The sequence below is a fragment of the Notechis scutatus genome, chromosome 5, assembly GCF_049901735.1.
Source record: "Notechis scutatus isolate UNSWTSFEM ecotype Mainland chromosome 5, rNotScu1.2, whole genome shotgun sequence".
Classification (NCBI taxonomy): Eukaryota; Metazoa; Chordata; class Lepidosauria; order Squamata; family Elapidae; genus Notechis; species Notechis scutatus.
The window spans coordinates 64,066,443-64,088,984 of NC_142013.1; the positions used below are offsets into that span (position 1 = coordinate 64,066,443).

General features: G+C 36.0%; 1 protein-coding gene across 4 annotated transcripts in view; it reads right to left on the reverse strand.

Annotated features, from left to right (window-relative positions):
* GK (glycerol kinase) overlaps positions 1 to 22,542 on the reverse strand; it is a 100,760-nt gene that overhangs the window by 8,374 nt on the left and 69,844 nt on the right. For 2 of the 4 annotated variants that reach the window (XM_087966878.1, XM_087966876.1), the window contains exons 9-17: positions 17,406 to 17,423; positions 15,808 to 15,843; positions 14,727 to 14,794; positions 11,926 to 11,968; positions 11,252 to 11,332; positions 10,751 to 10,829; positions 10,053 to 10,149; positions 7,169 to 7,253; positions 6,782 to 6,902 (exon numbers count right to left, since the gene is read on the reverse strand). In XM_087966878.1, coding sequence (XP_087823004.1) covers positions 6,782 to 6,902; positions 7,169 to 7,253; positions 10,053 to 10,149; positions 10,751 to 10,829; positions 11,252 to 11,332; positions 11,926 to 11,968; positions 14,727 to 14,794; positions 15,808 to 15,843; positions 17,406 to 17,423 — 628 coding nt within the window. The remainder of the gene's footprint in view (positions 1 to 6,781; positions 6,903 to 7,168; positions 7,254 to 10,052; positions 10,150 to 10,750; positions 10,830 to 11,251; positions 11,333 to 11,925; positions 11,969 to 14,726; positions 14,795 to 15,807; positions 15,844 to 17,405; positions 17,424 to 22,542) is intronic. The other 2 variants (XM_087966879.1, XM_087966877.1) reach the window with 1 other exon arrangement.

Consider the following 22,542-nt stretch of genomic DNA (forward strand, 5'->3'; position numbering starts at 1 on the left):
GGGATAACTTTGTATATGTGATTTTTGCAACTATTGTCTCAGATCTTGTATTCTTATGATTCTACCATTTCAATTTTCAGTAAAAGTCCTTTTCTCTATAACAATGGAGTCAAGGTTTTCTTTCTTAGATTTTGAATGGAGCCTCACCTGACAATAGGGAACGAATAACCAATGCAAACAAACTTTATCTTAATTGCTACCCTATATATTCAAAATGAGCTGTAGATTATTCCTTTGAACAAGTAATTAAAAAAGACAGTATTCTTTAACAAAACAAAAAACAAAATAAAATTTACATAGTCAGAGGCAATATTTTTCAAATTTCAACTGCCAAATGTAGTTAATCCACCATGTATTTTATCCATTAAATACTGCTTTTATATTGTGAATTCATATACAGAAGGCACCAAACCAAAACTATTACAGTGAAATTGCATCTGACATTTGACAGGTGCTCTTGCAGGTCTATATAGAAATCATTAAAAGTTTCATTTGGTTAATAGTAAATGCATATATTGTCTTTCTTCAGAAGCTTATAGTGATGCAAAAGGTTTGGCTACCATTTTATTTTCTAACAGGAGTTAGTAAGCATACTCACTGCCCTTTTAATTTTGCAATTCAGTAGATACTGAAACTTGGGTTTCTTAAATCATATTTCAGCACCTTCATTAATACCATTTCCCCAAAAATAAGAGCTAGCCTGATTTTAAGTGTGCACCTAATATAAGCCCTATCCCAAAATAGTGAAGCCCTATCCCAAAATAGCCCTAGTGAAGATTATCATCAGTCCAGGGGGTGTGGGTATGAACAGTACTGGAGGCAATAAAAGCATGGGGGCCAACAACATCCGGCAGCAGCCACGGTCTGTACAGCACAAGTGAGTTAATTACCTATCCAAGAAGCAGGCAGAAGCAGTGGGGGAGGCAGGTGATCTGGATGTGCTGTGTGGGCCGCAGGAAAGTCGGGAGTTGGTGAGCCTGGAGTAGCGGCCAGCTGCTTGGAGGCTCATCTTCATGTGGCAGAACCGATAGATAGGAGGTAGAAGTGTGTGTGGGGAGGAAGACAGGTGATCCTGACGCTCTTCGCAGGCCACAGGCAAGCCGAGAGATGTGAAGAGAAGCCTCCTACAGCTGGCCAGCCCACTATCTCTCAGCTTGTCTGTGGCCAGCGCGACACATCCGGATTGCGTGCCTCCCTCCCCGTGCCTCTGCCTCCGTTTGCTGCCAGTGTTGCCACATGAAGATGAGCCTCCCAAAGTTGGTCAACCACTCTGGCCCACTGGCTCAGCTCTCCCACGGCACATCCAAATTGCATACCTGTTGTCTGCTGCTTGGACAGGTAATCAACTCATCTGTGCTGCACAGGCTGTGCACCGCGAATGCACTGACCAAGGACCTGGCGGGTGGCAGCTTCTGCCAGATGTCAGCCCTGATGTGCTCGCCACCTTTTGTGCACATGCTAGGGGAAGTGGGATGCCCAGCTGGGCTGATCACTCTGAAATCGTGTTTCCCCCAAAATAAGCCGGAGTGCTTATTTTGGAGCCCCCAAAATGTAAGACTCGGTCTTATTTTCAGGAAAACATAGTATATGACATGCCTATATCCTTCCTTCCCTCCTATGACAGTATTGCTCAAATGCTCTTTAATTTTTAGAATACAGTCAATTTTCTAGAATACAGTCAGGAGTCAACTTCCTTACCCTTTAATCCCATTGCAGCATTTTTTTTAAATTTTTTTTTATTGATTTTTAAAACAAACATAGACAAACAAAACATAAAAACATCAAGCCATCTTCCATATATATACATACAGTGTGCCGGTTGGTTTACAAATTGTTTTGTGCTTCCACTTTGTAGTCTTCAATTACAACTACATTGTATATAATCTCGTATTTTCAATCAAATATTAAATACATTAATATCATTATTAATCAATCATTTGACTATGCTTTTATTCATTCATGCTTTACGAAATAATATTTTACTTAATTTGTTCCATGACAGTTCATATTATCATCCCAAATCTATCCTAGAATCATTTTGTAGATATAATAAGAAAAGAATACATCTTTATATATTTAGCATTTTCTAAAAGTCTACATATTTCATTACTATATTTTATTGTCTAACCATTGATAGAATAGATCCCAAATTTTATAAAATTGTTTATCATCTTGTTCTCTAATTTCAAATGTCAATCTACTCATTTCAGCACATTCCAATATTTTCTTAATGATTTCCTCCTGTGATGGTGTTTTCGCATTTTTCCAGTTTTTAGCAAATACAATCCTAGCCGCTGTTAATACATTTACAATCAGGTATTTCAAGTCTTTACGATATATTTCAGGTAAAATTCCCAATAAAAATATCTCTGGTTTCAAATCTATCTGTTTTTTTGTCATTTTTTCCAACCACATGTGGATTTTAGTCCAGTATTTTTTAGCATCCGCACATGTCCACCACATATGGTAATATGAGCCAGGTGTCTGATGACATTTCCAACATTTTTCGGATTTATTCTTGAACATTCTTGCTATTCTTATCGGGGGGAATAATTTTGAAACCACAATTTTTGCCATTTCTCTAGATCAATCCCATATCCAAAATTCTTCCTCCAAGCAATCATAGTTTCTTTAACTTGTTCTTCTTCTAGTTTAATTTCTAATAAATATCCATACAATTTTTTAATCACCTTTTCATCAGTACCTGTCAAAATCTTATCTAAATCAGTCAGTTTATCATAGAAACCTTCTGTTTTAGAGTCTTTATCATACCTTGAATGTATTTGCGCATATGAAAACCAATTCATCTTTATACCTTGTTCCTCTAGTTTTTGTATAGATTTAAGTTCACCCTTTCCATTCAATATTTCACCATATCTAACTGTTTGTTCCTTTTTGTATATTATAGGATAAGAAAATGCTTCAATAGTCGATAGCCAGACTGGAATTTTCAAATAACATTGTCTTTTAATCTTCTCCCAGTTTAACCACAGAGACTCCCGTATATAATGTCTTCTAAAGTACCCCTGTGTTTTAGTTCCTTTTTACCATAAAAAAGCATGCCACCCCAACAACAGATCATGTCCTTCTAATGTCAACAATCTAGTATTTCTTAATGTTATCCATTCCTTAACCCACATCAAATTTGTAGCTTGGTAATAGAACTCCCAATTAAGCAAACCAAATCCTCCTCTTATTCTAGCATCTTGCAAAAGTTTTAACTTTATTCTCGCTTTCTTACCTTGCCATATATATTTCAACACAATTTTATTTAAATCTTCAAAGTAGTCTTTTCCAAGCCTAATTGGAATTGTTTGAAACAAATATAAAATTCTGGGTAATATATTCATCTTGATTGTTGATATTCTCCCTATTAATGACAGTTTTAAATTTTCCCATTTCGCCAAATCTAGCGCTATCTGCTGTTTAAGTTTGATATAATTGTTCTCTTTTAGTGTATTGCATCTTGCTGTCAAGTATATCCCCAAGTACTTGATCTTACTCGTGACCTGAATTTTCAATAGGTCTGCCAGTTCTTCCTTTTGTCTTGATAGCATATTCTTTGTCAAGATCTTTGTCTTATCTTTATTTATTTTCAAACCAGCCACCTTTCCATATGTCTCTATCTTTTCTATCAATTTTGATGCTGTTTTTAGTGGGTCTTCTAAGTTAAAAACCAGATCATCTGCGAATGCTTGCAACTTAAATTCTTCCTTTTTAATTTTCATCCCTTATATATTCTTTTCATCTCTAATAATTTTATTTAAGCCTTCCAAAGTTAACACAAACAACAGAGGTGATAGTGGGCACCCTTGTCTTGTTCCTTTTCTTATATCGATAGAGTCTGTCAGTTCTCCCTCAATCATTACCTTTGCCGTTTGCTTATGATATATAGCTTCTATTGTTTGAATAAATTTTCTAGCAAAGCCCATCTGTTCCAGCAGTAATAACATGAATCGCCAATTCACATTGTCAAATGCCTCTGTGCATCTAGAAATATCAGAGCCATTTGTTTTTCAGGATGAGCCTCGTAGTATTCCAAAGTGTCCAAGATTACTCTCATATTGTCTTTAATTTGTCTCTTTGGCAGAAATCCATTTTGATCAGGATGGATAAAATTATTTAAGTATTTTTTAAGTCTTTTTGCCAATATTGAAGCAAACATTTTATAATCTGCGTTTAGTAGGGAAATAGGTCTATAGTTCTTGATTTGTAATGGATCGGTCTCCTCTTTTGGAACAAGTGTAATATAAGCTTCTGACCATGATTTAGGTATCCTCTTCTTTAACATAACTTCATTCATAACTTCTAGCAATGGAAGATTCAACGATTCTTGTAATGTTTTATAAAATTCTGCCGGAAGTCCATCTGGGCCTGGTGCCTTTCCATTAATTTGCTTCTTGAGTGCTTCAGTTAACTCCATCATCGTTATATTACTTTCTAACATTGTTTCAATCTCTTTAGGTATCTGGGGTAACTTAGCATTCTGTAGGTACTGTTTAACTCTTTCCTCATCAATATTCTCTTGTGTGTATAGTTTCCCATAATAGTCTCGAATGATTTCCTTCTTCTCTTTACTACCATAACAAACTTGGCCTTGATCATCTATTAATTGCAATATTTTCCTTGATTCTTTCTCCTTTCTCAATTTTTATGCTAACCATCTACCTGGCTTATTTGCATCTTCAAAGTAGTTCTGTTTAGCACCTCTAATTTTCTGTGCTAATTCTTCTTTTTCTGTTAGACCCATTTTATGTTTAATTATATCCATTTTTAACTTAATGTCCTTTTTCTGTGGCATTTTCTGTAGCTCTTTTTCAAGTCCTTTATACTCATCCTCTAATGCCTTAGAGGCAAATCTTTTCATGGTATTTCTTTTCCTTCTATAGTCTATTATCAAGCCTCTGGCATATGCCTTCATTGTATCCCATACATTCTGGATTGATGTATCTTCTTTTTTGTTTTCTCTAAAGAAAAAAAGCCAGTTCTTTCTCCATCCACTGTGTGAAGTCTTTTTCCTTTAAAATAGTATTATTTAATGTCCATCTAGATCTTCTTCTTTGTCCTTTCCATTTAATTGTCATTGGATTGTGATCTGCCCAAGTACTTGTTTCAATATTTATTTCTTGAATATTAGTTAACAATTCTGTTGACATCCATATCATATCTATTCTGGACCATGATAAGTGTCTATTTGAGTAGAAGGTGTATTGTTTAGTTTTAGCATTTCTTTCTCTCCATGTATCTTTTAAGTTTATTTCATCTACCATTTTAAAAAAAGATTTAGGGAGAGTCTTTCTATTTTGCTTTATTGTTTTCTGTGCTGTGTAGTCCAGTTTATTGTCTACAATTCCATTAAAATCTCTCATCATAACTATATTAACATAGTCCAGTTCAACTATTTTCATATGTAATTTTTTATAGAATTCTTCTTGTTTTGTCGTTCGGGGCATAGATTGCAATCAGGAGTGTTTTCATATTATTGTCCATTATTTCCACCATTAATATTCTTCCGTCGTCATCAGTATAAATCAATTTTGCTGAGATGGTCTCTTTAATATATAAAACCACTCCTCTTTTCTTACATTGTGTAAAGGGAGTGAATATTTTCCCTAATTTTGGCTGTATCAACAATTGTTCGTATTGTTTTTTAATATGTACTTCTTGTAGGCAGATTATATCAAATTTTAATTTCTCTAATTTATGAAAGATTTTCCTTCTTTTAATGGCTGAGTTAAGTTCATTTATATTAATTGTAATCAATTTTTTCTCTTCCGTGGTTATATTTTGTAATTAGGTTTAACAACTCTCGTAGATCTTGGTTCACGTTGTTCTTTGGCTTCCTCCTTTCCACCTACTGCACCTTCTTCTTTTTCAGTCGTCATTTGGGAGTCCTCTTGGAATTCAATTAGTGAAATTTCTTTTTCTGCCTCGTCCTCCCCTCGGAAAAATTCTGTGTAAAATGATTCAGCTTTCTCAATTGAGTCAATTCTATATCTCTGTTCTTGCCATGTAAACATTAAACCTTCTGGAATCAGCCATCTACAATTCAACTCTTCAGCAGCTTTAATGGCTGCCTCTTTGCCGCTGGCAAAAAGAGCTTCTCTTGGATCTACCAGGGACTTTGCGATATCCCTGGGATCGACAGGATGCGCTCTTTACATTCACCATCTCTTCGGGACAGTTTAGATCCACTTGGATCGTCCAGGAGCAAAGATATCGGCAGCGATCTCAGATCTCCAAGATCACATGCCGTATCATCGCGACGCCAGCTCCGCCCCCCCCAATTGCAGCATTTTTTAAGGAAGGTACTAGCAGAGAATTGTTTTTCCATGGCTACACTGTCAGTGACAGAAAGAGCAATATAAATCTTCCTTAAATAAACAAGACAAGATGATGTTTTCAATATTTTTTTTACCCAAATAGAAGAAATTATGAAATAATTATATGTATATAATGTAAATAATGTATATAATGTATATAATATATGTATTTAATTATGTAGTTACTGAATAATTATTTAACTGAATAACAATTACTCAAAATAAAGCAAGAAAACTAAATTGGCAAAAAGAAAACAAAAATTGTGAACTGCAGTTTCCTTAGATCCTTTACAAAGAAGGATGTAAAAAAGCTTACACTGGCAAGGTTGAAAATCTTGGTATATATGTAATTCCAGAAATATTATTTTAATGTAAATAAATTGAAATAATTTTTTCAAAAGTCATAGTGGGCCTTATACATAGAAATCCAAAATTAAAATACAAAACTTTTATCTTACCTACTGGAATACAAAGAATATCAGCTTGGAGTTGCATAAGGATCTTGTTGTTGGTCATTCCTCCATCAACTTGTAACTGACGAAGTGGTATCCCACAATCTTTATTCATTGCATCCAATATCTAAAACAAACAATTTCTACTAACTTTTCCAATAAAAACTGGAATATTTTATAAATTACATAACAAATAAGTAAGAGCAAACAAAACATAACATAGGAGAAAAATTTAGTTGGAAATTTTATTTTGCACTTTGAACTAATTTATTAGAAGGTGAAATTTGCTACAATTTAAACACATTTAGATATGTCTGCCTATAGAAATAAAAACTACAGTAATATAAAAAAAAAACTAAAAAAAAAAACTAATACAGTACTCATAATCTATACCTCCCGTGTTTGAAAGCAGACGGCTTCTAGTGCAGCAAAGGCAATATGGTTTTTATTTGTAAACTGAGTAAGACCGCAGATAATTCTACAAAAGAGGATAAATGATACTACAGTTAGGAATAAAAGTAGTCTAAAATACAATATACTGTTTAATTATGATAATGCAAGTACATGCCTGGAAGGATATATTGGCAATATCTATGGAATCCAACTGAGGATCAATAGTATGGCACTACATATACCTAAGGATCAGTGGTGGCATTCAGCCGGTTCACACCGATTCGGATGAACTGGTAGCGACGATTTGGCATGGGTTGCTGAACTGGTAGTGACTTCTGGATGACCACGCCACCAACCCGGTCACCCAGTTCCTGCTCACTCGCTTGACTTGCCCGCCTGATGCTCGCTTGCCCAGCCCAATGCTCTCTCACCCTGCTTGTCCGCCCGACACTCAATCACTCACCTCCTATGCGGCACTGGGTCCTCGTGGCTTGCCTTTCTAACCTGCCTTCCCATGTGGTGCCTGCACCCCAACGGAGCAACCCTGATCTGCCTGCTCACAGGTAAGCCTGCAAGTCAAGCTAGTCCCCCCACCATCCCCAGAGTTTGCCGGGTCCCCCCACCATTCTTGGAGCTAGCCGTCCTCCTCCCACCATCCCTGGAGCTTGCCACCCTTCCCTTGTCATTGGATCTTACTTTCCGCCCCGTCCTCCTGTCCCTGGAGCTTGCCGAGGGTCCCCCCCCTACCTGGCTGGCTTCGCTGCCAACACGGCCCCATCCCGGGCAGCGGCGCTGGCTGCGGCCTAGCTAGCTGCCCGCCCGCAGCGTCCCTGGGCTTGCCTGGCTGGCTAAGCTGCTGGCATGGCTCCATCCCACGCAGTGCTCTCCCAACCACATGGCGGCCATGGCTCAGCTGAGAGGGTGTGTGGATGTCCCAGGGCTGCACATGCGGTGCACAATTTGCAGCAGCCCTGGGACAAGGGTCCCGGAGAACTAGCACCGCGGCCGCTTGTCCCCCAGGAGAAGGAAGAAAGCACCACAGGTGCAGCCCTGGGACATCCGCCTGCCCTCCCGGAATGCCGTGGCCACTCACTTTCTTCCTTTCTCCCAGGGGACATGTTGCTTCCAGCCCAGCCCAGCCAGTGGGTGGCCCTTGGGGGGAATCTCCGCTGTGCTGGGGCTGAGAGGGGAGGACATGCAGATGTCCCGGGGCTGTGCATGTACAGCAGCCCCAGGACTTCTGCCCGCCCCACCCTCCCAGAGCACTGCCACTCACTTTCTTCCTTTCATCCGCTGGGAGAAGGAAGAAAGTGAGTGGTGGCAGCACTCCAGGAGGGCAGGCGGATATCCCGGGGCTGCAGCAGCCCCAGGACATGCCTCCCAGAGCACCCCTGCCACCTCAGTCACATGACCAAGCCACACCCACCCAGTCACATGACCAAGCCATGCCCACCAATCAAGCCATGCCCATCCTATTGCTAAGGATGGATTAAACCAATCACACCAATGTAATGAGATGTTAAAATTGGACATACCCCCGCCCCCAGTTTTGGGCATTTAATTCTTGTTCATATTTGCTTCTTCTTTTCAGATAATTTGTACTGTCAATGAAAGTGATATTTGGGGAAAGAATGCAATAAATCATAGTCAGGATAATACCCTTAATTCAGACAAAACATTTACTCTTTAAAATTATTTTTGCCCTACTGTTGTATGATTTTGGTAGATCTGCATTTGAACAATATATTGTCATCTATATCAGGGGTCGCCAACCTTTTGGACCTCAGGGACCACCAACTCATAATTTTAAATCCCAGGGACCACTAACCAGTTCTGTGGGCATGGCCTAATTTGTGGGTGTGGCTTGGTGGTCATGTGACTGGCTGGGCATGGCTTGTATGTAAATATTATAAATATTTATATAAATATTGAATTTTTTTATTTAAAAAAGAGCAACTTTTACTCAAAATCAGGCAAAGCAGGCAGGCAGATTGAGTTGCTCACAGAATCAGATTCATTCAGAGATCTATCTATCTGCCATTGGCTAACTCAGTCTGTCACATAAAATTTGCTTGCAAGCAAACTCACAAAATTAACTCACAACACACCATGTATGTAAATATTGAATTTTTTATTAAAAAAAGAGCAACTTTTACCTAAAACCAGGCAAAGCAGGCAGGCAGATTGAGTTGCTCACAGAATCATTCAACTATCTATTTGTCATTGGCTAGCTCAGTCTCACAAATTTGCTTGCCATGAGAAATCCAACCATTTCCTGCTTCCTAGCTAATCTAAATCTCCCGGCACAGCAGAACAGATGATAGTCGGAAAAAGGAAAAATAGCAATTTAGCAGGCAAGTTTGCCGGGTAAGGAGTGAGTGGGTGGCACGGGCCATGTGGGTGGCGCAGCCTTGTGTTTCTGCGCAACCTGGATTAATTGCTTTGTGGGGGGTGCTCTGGGGGAGAGATTTCTCTGTGGCCCACCAAAAGTTTGTCGGGGCGGGGCCCACTGGTTGACGATCGTTGATCTATTTAGTTTGGAACAATGGTCAGCAGATGCATTCAAGAAAATAGCTGCCATAAGGAGTTTTGCCATTGCCCAAATAAATGTGGACAAGAAGGCATTCTCGGAAATAAATATATTTTTGAAGATGGTAGTTTATAACAGGAAGAACTACTAGGTCAGCTTCTTTTATATCTGGTTTAATATAAATATTTTTTAAAGGAAAACTGGGCATAGGGCTGGGGAATATCAAATGAAGTGAATATAGATATCAGCAGTGGTACTTTCCTTTGGCATAAAGCAGACACTCAATCTTTCATAAGCCCTGTTTATTAGCAAAATACCAGAATACTATTTAACATTCAATCAGATAATATTTACCCTCTTGCACTGGGTTCCCAGTATGGTGCATATAATCCTGAAAATGCAGGAACAAAGTAGCAGCCGTAAGATGTGCCTACTTCAGCAGCAAGTTTCTCTAAGATCAACAGAAAATAGAAAACTTATCTCTGCAGAGAAATAGTCATTTGAAAAAGCTAAGAATGGCAAAACAAAATGTAAATAATTTCTAGAATAAATAAGACTGTTGAGTGTATTAATCTATATAACAAACATAGAGCCAGGAAGCAGAAGTATAAATTTTATATGTGCTATCATCTTCAACAAGTTGGTACTTTCTGGATGTGCTGAACTACAATATACCTCCTACAGATCATTTATATCCATAAATAAAACCTTATGGTATGATTTGAATAAACATAATTCCTACTGAGCTTTATTTTTTTCCAGGAAAATGGTGTAGAATTGCAGTTTTAATTAATCATAATAACTGGAACTCTGTATGATTATTATTCCTACTCTTACTAGCAATATCACCATATAAAAATTTCACTATTACATTTTCAGAAGAAATACAAGAGTCATCAAGCCTAAAATTAGATATGCATGGTTAAAAATGGCATAGACCTTGAGTACACAAATAAATTCTTATCTAAGTGAACATGTTTGAATGAAACACAGAACCACTCTGAGTCCCTATATTCTTACAGATTTACAATAAATTAGAAAGTTATACTCACCTACTTCTTCTGAAGATTTTGCAATACCAAGATTGTCCCTCAACCAACGAACAACAGCTCCTGCAATAGCAACAGAGCCCTAAAACAAAAAGGCAGACTAAAAATGTTTCATTTATTACTTCATGATTGTTCTTACTATATAGTATCCAAATATGTATTAAAATTGATGCATGTCTATTTATTTATTTTATTAAATGTAAAAGTATATGCTGCCCATGACCTATTCACAGATTTTTTTTGCAGCTCTTACAACTATTTTTAAAGCAATCTTAAATATCTTTTAATTCACAATTAAAATTTCATGGAAACCATGGAAACGCAGTCTAGTTCATGTCCCTGTTTGACTTGCACACATGAAATGATCCTGAAATTACATAAAAGATTTGTACCCCTTCAAATACTGTAGCAACATGAGTGGTAGCGTTTACCTACAAATAAGTGGCTGCTTGGCACCCACTGAAACTGAAATACCAAAATGCTTGCAATGAACAATTGACTTACTTCTAATGCATAACATACAGCCTTGTCTCTACCCAATTTGTAAGCCACAGTGGTTAAGAGGCCATGCTCAGAGAGTGCAGGCTGAGAAAAACAGAAAAAGAAAACATTACTTACTTATTCCTGCTTTATAGGAAAAGTCACTGTATAATAGTCATGTACAATTTTAAAACTGAAGTGGAAAGTTTAAAGTATTAATTAGTTACCAAAAAATATTTATGGGGAGAATTATAATAGCTAAATACATTTTTGACATCTTAATAAATAATAACTTTCTGGTTATATTACTTATCTAGAAATCTAATTGGGCATTTCATCTGTTAAAGATAGCTATTGCCAAAATACTAAAATAATTATTTTTCAGTTGTCTTAAATACTGGCTAATATATTAGTTTTCTAATATGGGTTTCACTTTAAGGGTTTCATACGAATCAATTTCTCAAAAATATTATGAAGCTAAAGCCTGAACCAGGAGTCCTATTACAATGTGATTTTGACTTGACTTTCATGAGATGAAATGAATTTGAAATTATTTAAAAATTATATAGAAGACATTAAAGACAAAGAAAACATACTCGAACTATATTTTTCAAAAAAATATACACTTAAGGGTATTGTGCATTAATGTCTTATTTTTTTTTTGAAAAACAGCAAATTGTTTCACTCATAGCACTAACCTTATGGCCTGTATTGCAGAGTAAGAAGCAGCCTGTTCCATACCTACAGTAAAACAAAAAAGTTACTAAAGTACATCTGAAAAGCAGAATGTAATTCTTCAGCAAAATTGCTAAAGAAGAACCTGCAGTAGATACATATCAATAAAACTTGGGGGGAAAAAAACTCTAATACGACTGAATAACACGACTCTAAATGTCCACATTTTCTATTCCTATGCTCTCTATACAATGTGTGTACAATTATTAGGCAAATTAGTATTTTGACCATATCATTTTATGCATATTTTCCACTTCCATAAACTTGAATGCTTAGCGGCTATAAGGTATCAGGTGATGTGTATTTGTATAATGAGGGAGGGTGTGGCCTAAAGAGATTAAAAGATGTGCATAATTATTAGGCAGCTTCTTTTCCTCAAGCAAAATGGAGAGTTAGAGATTTAATTGACTTAGAAAAGACAAAAAATATAAAAAGTCTTTTAGAGGGATGCAGCACTCTTGAAATTGCTAAAATATTGGGGTGTGATCACAGAACCATCAAACATTTTGTTGCAAATAGTCAACAGGGTCACAAGAAATGTGTTGAGAAAAAAAGATGTATATTAACTGCCAAAAATGTGAAACAAATCAAACGTGAAGCTACCAGGAACTCATTATCCTCCAGTGCTACCATATTCCAAAACTGCAACCTACCAGGAGTGCCCAGAAGTACAAGGTGTTCAGTGCTCGGAGACATGTGCAAGGTAAGGAAGGCTGAAACCTGACCACCACCGAACAAGTTACAGAAATTGAAATGCAAAACTGGGCAAGAAATATCTGAAGACAGATTTTTCAAAGGTTTTATGGGCTGATGAGATGAAAGTGACTCTTGAAGGACCAGATGGCTGGGCCGGTGACTGGATCAGTAACAGTCACAAGCTCCACTTCAACTCAGACTCCAGCAAAGTGGAAGTGGGGTACAGGTATGGGCTGCTGTTATTAAAGATGAGCTAATGGACCTTTTTGGATTGAAGACGGACTCACAATCAACTCCCAAACCTTTTGCCAGTTTTTAGAAGACACTTTCTTCAAGCAATGGTCCAGGAAAGTCTGCATCTTTCAAGAAGACCATGATTTTTATGCAGGACAATGCTCCATCACAGCGGTCGCCAACTGGTGGGCTGTGAGAAAATTTTGGTGGGCCGCATAGAAATCTTACCCCCAGAGCATTCCCCACAAAGCAATTAATCCAGGTTGCGCAGAAACACAAGGCTGCACCACCCACATGGCCCAAGGCAACCAACCCTCCCCACCCACTCACTCCTTACCCGGCAAACTTGCCTGCTAAATTGCTATTTTTCCTTTTTCCGACTATCATCTGTTCTGCTGTGCCGGGAGATTTAGATTAGCTAGGAAGCAGGAAATGGTTGGATTTCTCATGGCAAGCAAATTTGTGAGACTGAGCTAGCCAATGACAAATAGATAGTTGAATGATTCTGTGAGCAACTCAATCTGCCTGCCTGCTTTGCCTGATTTTAGGTAAAAGTTGCTCTTTTTTAATAAAAAATTCAATATTTACATACATGGTGTGTTGTGAGTTAATTTTGTGAGTTTGCTTGCAAGCAAATTTTATGTGACAGACTGAGCTAGTCAATGACAGATAGATAGATCTCTGAATGAATCTGTGATTCTGTGAGCAACTTAATCTGCCTGCTTGCTTTGCCTTATTTTGGGTAAAAGTTGCTCTTTTTTAAATAAATTCAATATTTATATAAATATTTATAATATTTATATACAAGCCATGCCCAGCCAGTCACATGATCACCAAGCCACACCCACAAATTAGGCCATGCCCACAGAACTGGTTAGTGGTCCCTGGGATTTAAAATTATGAGTTTGGTGGTCCCTGAGGTCCAAAAGGTTGGTGACCCCTGTTCCATCACATGCTAGCCAGTAAAGGCCTTAAACATAAAAAAACAATGCCATGTCCCCATTCCTCATCTGACCTAATCCTTATTGAGAATTTGTGGGTTCTGCTTAAATGGGAGATTTACAGTGAAGGAAAACAGTACATCTCTCTGAACAGCATCTGGGGGGCTGTGGATGCTGCTGTAGCAAAAGTTAATCATCAACAGATCAAGAAACTGATAGACTCCATGAATGGAAGGCTTATGACTGTTATTGAAAAGAAGGGTGGCTATATATGGAATTTTTTTTTGAATTGTCAGAAATGTTTATTTGTACATTTTTAGTTGTTTGTTTATTATTCTCACTTTAATAGATGCAAATGAATGAATGAGATGGACTAATTTTCATTTTTCATTTAGTTGCATAATAATTCCCAATAATTATGCAAACATAGATATTCTCCTAGGAAAGCCAAAACCTCACTTCTACTTTCTTAAATATTCAAGTTTGAGGTTTATTAACATTTTGGATTAACCAAGAGCACTCTAGTTGTTCAATAATAAAATTAATCATCCAAACTACAATTTGCCTAATAATTGTGCACACAGTGTAGAATCTAAACTAAGTAGCATAGTTACATGGTCAATCCAGGAAATTCCAGAGAAACCAAAGCTTTTTGGTTGTTAAAAGACAGATGTCCAATGTTTACATGCCCAATAAATGGATCCGCACATTTATTCCTATGGCTATTTTATGAAAAATCCAAAATGTTGTGCCCCTGAAATTAACCCAACAAACAGAAAAAAAATTAGCAGTATATGCACATCTCTAAGAATTCCCGGATTGTTTTAACTCAGCTAAAATTCTATTGATTTTCCTTTCTGTAATAAGTCTATAATATTTAATATTAATCTTACGTATTCTTTGCTTGGCCATCCTTGAAGCACATTTGTCCTACTAATGCAGCAGATTGATCACCTAAACACTGAAAAAACAAATAATTCCATAATATTTAATAAAAAAAGTTTTTGCATTTATTTAAGTAATCAAATTAGATTTTTTTTAGAGGAATAATTTTGGCTGATTTTCTTTACATATACAGTCAAGAAACATTTAGAAGTTTTTCAAGAGGCAACTAGACTTTCTGGTTTTTCTTTGAAGATGTTTCACTTCTCATCCAAGAAGCTTCTTCAGCTTTAATTGGATGGTGGGGAATGGACGGATTTATACTACTTTCAGACAGATGGTCATTTGCATTCGGCTATCAAGTTAAGGTCACTTGAGGTTTATCTATGTCATCAGTATCACCTGACTGGTGCAAATGGGTGTGAAGCCTTCTTGGAACTGTTGTAATGACTGTGTTATAGACTGGAGATAGATGATTGTTGTATCCTTCTCCCTCTGTTGAGAGAGGGGTATTCAATTTTTACCCCTCTTTCAAATCAGCGGACCAGAGAGAGGCAAAACATCTTCAAAGAAAAACCAGAAAGTCCAGCTGCCTCTTGAAAAAGCACTTTTGGGACAAGCATGATCTGCATGACTAAGAATCTCCATAGACAAACATTTAGAACATTGTATTTTATCAGCTTGCAAACATAACTGTTTAGTGGACATCCAGTTTATATGACAAGATTTTGCATTATGTTCTTAAGGAGTATAATTCCTTCAATTAGCTTTACCCATTTGTGATTATTTCTTATAATCATCAAATAGTATGCATATATATATATATATATATATATATATATATATATATATATATATATATATATAAATGGCCATTTTTTATGAATTCATGTGTTCCAGACCTATACCTGGAAATGTAACAAAAATAATTACTATACTTTTTGTCATGCTCTAGGGATGCACATGTTATTTTTTATTTTTTTATTAAATTTACTTTTAATAAAACAAGTTATATCAAATAGATATAGTTGACGACTCTAATACTTGGCAAAAATTATATTAAAATATCTTAGCTTTATTTAGGAAACTCACCCCAGAAATTGGCACACCAGTCAAAGCTCCAGAACTCTGCCAAAAAAGCCATTTTTTAAAAAAAAATATGCATCTGTTTTTAACTAGTTTACAAATAAGGAAAATAATGTATAATTAGAATATGACTGCTTATAGCTTGTAAGCAAATTAAAATAAAAAATGTAAAATTGTTAGCAGAAATGCAAATAATATAATAATAAATAAATAAATAAATGCAAATAAATAAATAGGGGGAACAGAGAAACCTGTCATCTGACAAGCTAACAAAATAAAAGGCATTTTATGTTCTTCACTGCATTGGAAATGTCCTTAGAATCCCACATATGTAGCACAATGATGAGGGACACATCTCTCTTCCTTCAAATGTTCTGAAGTATAGTTCCCTGTAGCTTCATTAAGCATGATAATGAGAAATGCTGGGAAAAAATTGAATCCAGGACTTAGTCCTTGCTTAATGATTGGTTACTTAATGATCACTCAAATGAACAGTTTGGAAAAGAATGCTTTTTCACACCCATGGTCACATGACCACAATTTGGGTATTTGGCAAATCGTTAACACTTGCAACCAGTTGCCAAGCACCCATGATCCTCTGATCACCAATTATAATCTTCTCTGCCATCTTTCCTAGAAAGTCAATGGGGAAACCAGCAGGGAATGTTGCAAGTGAAGGTATCTTCAGGATTTCAGCTCCATTCCTCAGCCTGCCAAAGATTTTCCCCATGTTCAGGGAGAAAAGGGTTGGAGGCTGCAAAAATAAAATCCTGAACATCACCGGTAAAAAAAAAGCCCAAGTTTGGGTTCTGGGGGGCAAACTTACAGCTATTCTCATTCGTACACTACTCTAGAAATGAAAACAGCTTCAAATCACATTGCTGTATGATAAAAGATTTTTGCCATTGAATCTTAGTGGCATGTTCTTAAGATACTGCAAATCCACAAATGGCATCTAGGAAGCAGCCTGGAGCCTATCCAACTCAAAAGCAGACATCATTTGAGTTCAAATAACCCTTGAGGCTACAGTAAAAAAAAAGGTAAATACCATGCTTCACAAATAGAGATCGATGCCTATTACTATACAGAAGTGGAAGAATAGGTCTTATATTCAACGGTCATGCTCTGAAACTACATAAAGCTTTATCCAAGAGCTCGGAGGGTAATACTATTATATACTTGCAAACAGGCAAAAGTATGGACATTTAGCAAACAGTTACATCACTGAGACAAAAATAGCTTTTCTTTTCAAATATTATATGTGCACATGCACTCTCGATAGCAGTGATCAACTTAATGAGCCATGCATAAAATTAGCCAGTGCAATTCCATTCAGGGATATCTTTATTTTTTAAGTTACCACTGATTTTTTTAAAAACTTTCTCTGCTTTAAATACATATTAGCCAGAAACTATACAATTGTTACTCTCATTTTTCTAATCTTTTAAACTAGCACAAAGTGATCAACTGAACTTCAATTGTAATTAAATTTTGAGAAGGAGATTTCATTACAACAAAGAGGGACTTCTCCTGAAGAAATGCACTTGATCTAAGCAAGATGAATGGAGATGTAACTAGTTGTATCCTAACAAAATCCTACTCACCAAGGTAGGAGAGATTTTCTATTGTCAGCAAAATAGGTAATGAGAAAGAGGAAGAGACATAAACATAATTTCAAAACCTGCTACTTTAACTACCATTAACTGTATGATGGTGCTGAACAAATGATAGGTAAAGCATCCCAGTAGTCATGTGATCAAGAAATGAGTCCTTGGCAGCCCATCTGCATTTATGACAGCAATGATTGCTGATCTTTCCAACAATCTCTGTGTATGGCTACCTTGCACTCTGTCATTGCTGCCTACCCCTACTGTAGCCAGCTGAACTTCACTGATGGCCAATGAGGCAAACATGCTTGAGGCAACTGCTGCAGTGATGGCAGCAGGGATACGTAGCAGCAGTGGAGATGTTATAGAGAGATGGGGGAGTTGAGTGGGATGCTTATTTGCTGAAAGACAGAGCGGACAGTTTTTGCCGACCAGAAGAGTGAGGAAACTGGACTTTGTTTTTCCTTGAAGATATTTCGCTTTTCATCTGTCAAAAAAAATAAAGTCCAATTGCCTTTTGAAAAAGCAGCTTTGGGACAACCATGACCCAGATGACTGTTAATCTCCACAGGCAGAAGAATGAGGTCTTCACCTAATTTATTTATTTATTTTATTTATTTGATTTGCCAATTGTTTACAAGATAATAAGTATAAATGTATACATAGTTGTGAATACATGAAATGGGTACATATAAGAAAAATAAAAGAATAAGAGAAACAATAGGACAGGGACGGTAGGCACGTTGGTGCGCTTATGCACGCCCCCTACAGGCCTCTTAGGAAAGGGGTGAGGTCAATAGTAGACAGTCTAAGGTTAAAGTTTTTGGGGTTTGGGGAAGAAACTACAGAGTCGGGTAGAGTATTCCAGACATTGACCACTCTATTGCTGAAGTCGTATTTCCTGCAATCAAGTTTGGTGCGGTTTACTTTGAGTTTGTATCTATTGTGTGCTCTTGTGTTGTTATGGTTGAAGCTGAAGTATTCATTGACAGGTAGGACATTGCAATGTATGATTTTATATACCATGCTTAAGTCAGACCGAAGACGGCGTAATTCAAGGTTTTCTAGTTCTAGAATTTCAAGTCTGGTGGCATAAGGTATTCTACAACGAGTAGAGGAGTGGAGAACTCTTCTTGTGAAATATTTCTGGACTTTCTCAATTGTGCTAATATCAGATACATAATGTGGGTTCCAGACTGATGAACTGTATTCAAGTATTGGTCTAGCAAATGTTTTGTATGCTCTGGTTAGTAGTGTGATATTACCAGAGAAAAAGCTACGTAGGATTAGGTTAACAACTCATAATGCCTTTTTGGCTATGTAGTTGCAGTGGGCTCTAGCACTTAGATCATTAGAGGTGAGTATTCCAAGGTCCTTTACAGAGCATGGGTCATCAACAAGATCTTGACTATTCAGCTTGTATTTTATTTTCTGATTTTTTTTGCCAATATGTAAGACAGAGCATTTATTTGTTGAGATTTGAAGTTGCCATTTGGCTAATGACCAAAACTGGGACTACTAGAATTGCTGACACTAAGTCACATGGTATCTCACCTAACAACTGTTTTGTTTAGTGCTGGAAATTCCAATTTCACTTAAGATTGTTAAGCAAAGACTCCTGAACTATTAAAAAAAATACACTTAAGTAAGACATCATCAAATATTTTTCAATTCAAGCTTCTGGTTTGCTTGTTATCAGAGTCAGAGCGGAATCTGCAATCGTGCGCAATTTCACTTCCAGATAACTTGCTGGAGGTCCCAATTGAGACCATAACCACTCTGGAGGGGTGGTGAAGAAAGGGGCAATCGCCTGGAGGGTTGAGTGAAGCTGCAACTCCCCTCTCTGACAGGAAAAACCCTTTCCAAAGGCAAGCTGTAGCAGTGGTCCTAAAATGGCCACCACGAAGACGAAGAACAGCCCAGGAAACTAAGACTGTGCTGGAGTGGAGAAGGAGCAAGTGGAGTGTGAACCAGGCAAAATACATGGATTTTGAGGTAGCCTGGTATTAAAAAATAAAGGACTATATTGGAGGAAAGTGTGTGGAAGCAGCGACCAGAGAAAGTGAGAAGGAAATTATATTTTATAAAATTGGCCTGAATTATTGTGTTGGATTAACTTGGAGGAGAAAATTTAAAGGAAAATATTTGAACAAAACAAAGGTTTAGAAATTAAACTGGACAACTATTGGATTATTGGCACTTAAAGGGCATAACTAAATGCTGAAATTGAGTGTGTTGAAAAGAAAAGAAATAATAGCTAATGATTGAAATTATTGAACTTTATGAAAGTACTATATTTAACAAAGAAAGTTAAAGTTAAGGAAGTGGATTATGGAAAAGACTTAAGAGCGCCATTTGATGGCACAGGAAAAATTTCAGTGACTTTTTAAAAAAGTGCTTGGTCTTTATATGAAATTGGACTTTGGAACTTAAAAGAGAGTAAAAGAAACTCCATTAAAAACCCAGGAAAGTGACATTAGAATATTAAAAATGGAATTGGGAATTTATAATAAGAATATTACATATTAATTGATGATTAACGATGTATAAGAAAAGAGGGAAATGTTTAAATAACTATTATGGAAAAATTAATATCAGTTGCTATAATTGATTAGATTAATACTTATGTAATGTATAGACGATTTATAAGGTGATTAAGAAAATGTAATGCAGAATCTGACAAATATATTTACTATATTTGTGTTATATAGTAAATAGGGAGACTGGCATTAAGGTAGAATGAAGGTGGCTAGCTTGAATTATTGACCAGAGGGGACAATTTTGAATTAATAAAATAAGGATGGTAAAATTGCAAATGTGACAGAAAAAGGTAACATGGGAAATGAACATAGAAATGAGATGATAATTTTAGATACTGTAAAATAAGATATCAGAATATCCTAAGGAAAATGAAATAAGCTATAACATGAATTGGAATTGGACAAGTTTAATATTTAATATGAATAAGGATAATGTGATATGAAATTGAATAAATAAAATGAATAGGTAACCATGTTCATGTTTGTATTGAGATGTGAAACCAGGAACCATACTGCTTGCCAAATGAGAATTTTTTATTAAAAAAAAAAAAATTGGGGAAGAAATTGAATAATGAAATTTCTAGGTATGTGTAACTGATATGATCTCTGACATTAGGAGAGAATATTGAAATGTTTAAAATAAGCAATGAAGGATTATGATTTAATGTGAATATGTGTACTAAGAGATATGATTGGTATTAAGTTGGCCTATACTAAAATGTATGATATATTGATGCCACACTGTTAATGTATTGTCATGTATGTGTAGATTGAAATAAAAAAACCCTTGATTTTAAAAAATATATTTTTCAATGCTAGGGATCCTATTTGATTAGAATGGATGTACTGTATATATGTTGTATATATGTATAACATTTGAAATATTAAGAACTCCATTTGATATTTTAAAAGGCACTAAAGACAGAATAGATGGACCTATGTGTGACTGGGGTAAGATTTTAGAGGGAGTTATTTTACTTTTTTAAAAAAATGTGTTACAAATATTTTTTTCTTGGTTACACTATAATATTTGTGTATCTCTCTACTATAAAATACTGAAAACTTGACTTTCAGTTTTCAGCAGTTATGTTCAAAAGAGGATCGTCATAGTAGAGACTGTGTTTTCCCAATTCCTACAACTCTGTGAATAAGACGTGCATTCAATAGTTCCTCCTGCAGCCAAATATTAAGTTTTGGAAGTTTTAGTATGAAAGTTTTAGCTACTTTGTACAACAATTTGTATTAAAGGGATTTTTAAAAAATACCTGCTGTTCCTTTAGAAGCTGAAAATATTATCAAGCAATCACTACTTTTGCTCGCATTTCAGTTTTGCAAATTATTTTTGCTATCTCCCCAAACACCTTGCAATGAAGTATATGAGATAAGAATGGCTTAAGCATTAATTAAGTCACTGAAAAATCTGTGTTACACATAGCAATTTCAATGCTTTAAACAGTTAAAAATAACTGTCAAATAGGCAAATGTCCAACATTTGCATATTAATAGAGCCAAGAATCTGTACTCAACAAAAATAAAAGTTAAAATTCATATTTAAGCAAGCAAACACTGCTTAATCAAATAAGTGTTATTAGTTTATTGTTATTTCACTTTCAATATAAGTTCAAAAATAAGAACCCATGACATATAAGTTTCAAATAGCTGTAATGATTCATAAAAGAAGATTGGAAACATCTCTACTCTAATTTTGTTATGAGCTTCCCAGACTCACTTGACAAAAAAGATTTTTATTGTGTCATATACTTTTCTGGATTTAACTAATGACACACTATTAATTCATATAATATGACAATCTCACATTTACACTGCAATATTGGAGGTGATATAGCAAACATTGGAACTGAAAACATACCTTATACTTAGGCAACTCATATAATGCTTACACTTTTTATCAGTATATATAAGTCATTTGGAAGTGATTTAAGTAAACAACAATAGAACACCTAAATCTTTATGATCTTTAAAAAAAAATAGATATATGCAATTATTAATTAGAATACATATAAAAAAAGAATACATATATACCACAAAAAACAGATTAGGAACACAAGTTAAAATAGGGTGGAAAAATGTAAGTGAGCACCTGTCTACCCTAGATGAGTTCAAATCACCAAGACCAGATGGATTGCACCCCAAGGTTCTGAAGGAACTGACAGACGAGATCTCAGAACCACTGAACTGTATCTTTCAAAGATCCTGAAGCACCAGGGAACTTCCAGAGGACTGGAAAAGAGCTGATGTAGTTCCCATCTTCAAAAAAGGAAAAAAATAGACCCAGGAAACAACAGATCTATCAGCCTGACCTCAATACCAGGAAAGATTCTGGAAAAGATAATCAAGCAACAAATCAGCAAACATCTAGAAACAAAGTAATAACTAAAAACCAAAATAGGTTTGTCAAAAACAGATCATACCAGACTAATCTTATTGCTTTCTTTGACAAAGTGACAAAAGTAGTGGACCAGAGGAATGCTGTTGATATAATTTACTTGGACTTCAGTAAGGCATTTGATAAAGAAGACCATAAGCTACTATGAGATAAAATAGAAAAATGTGGGTTAGACATTATCACCACC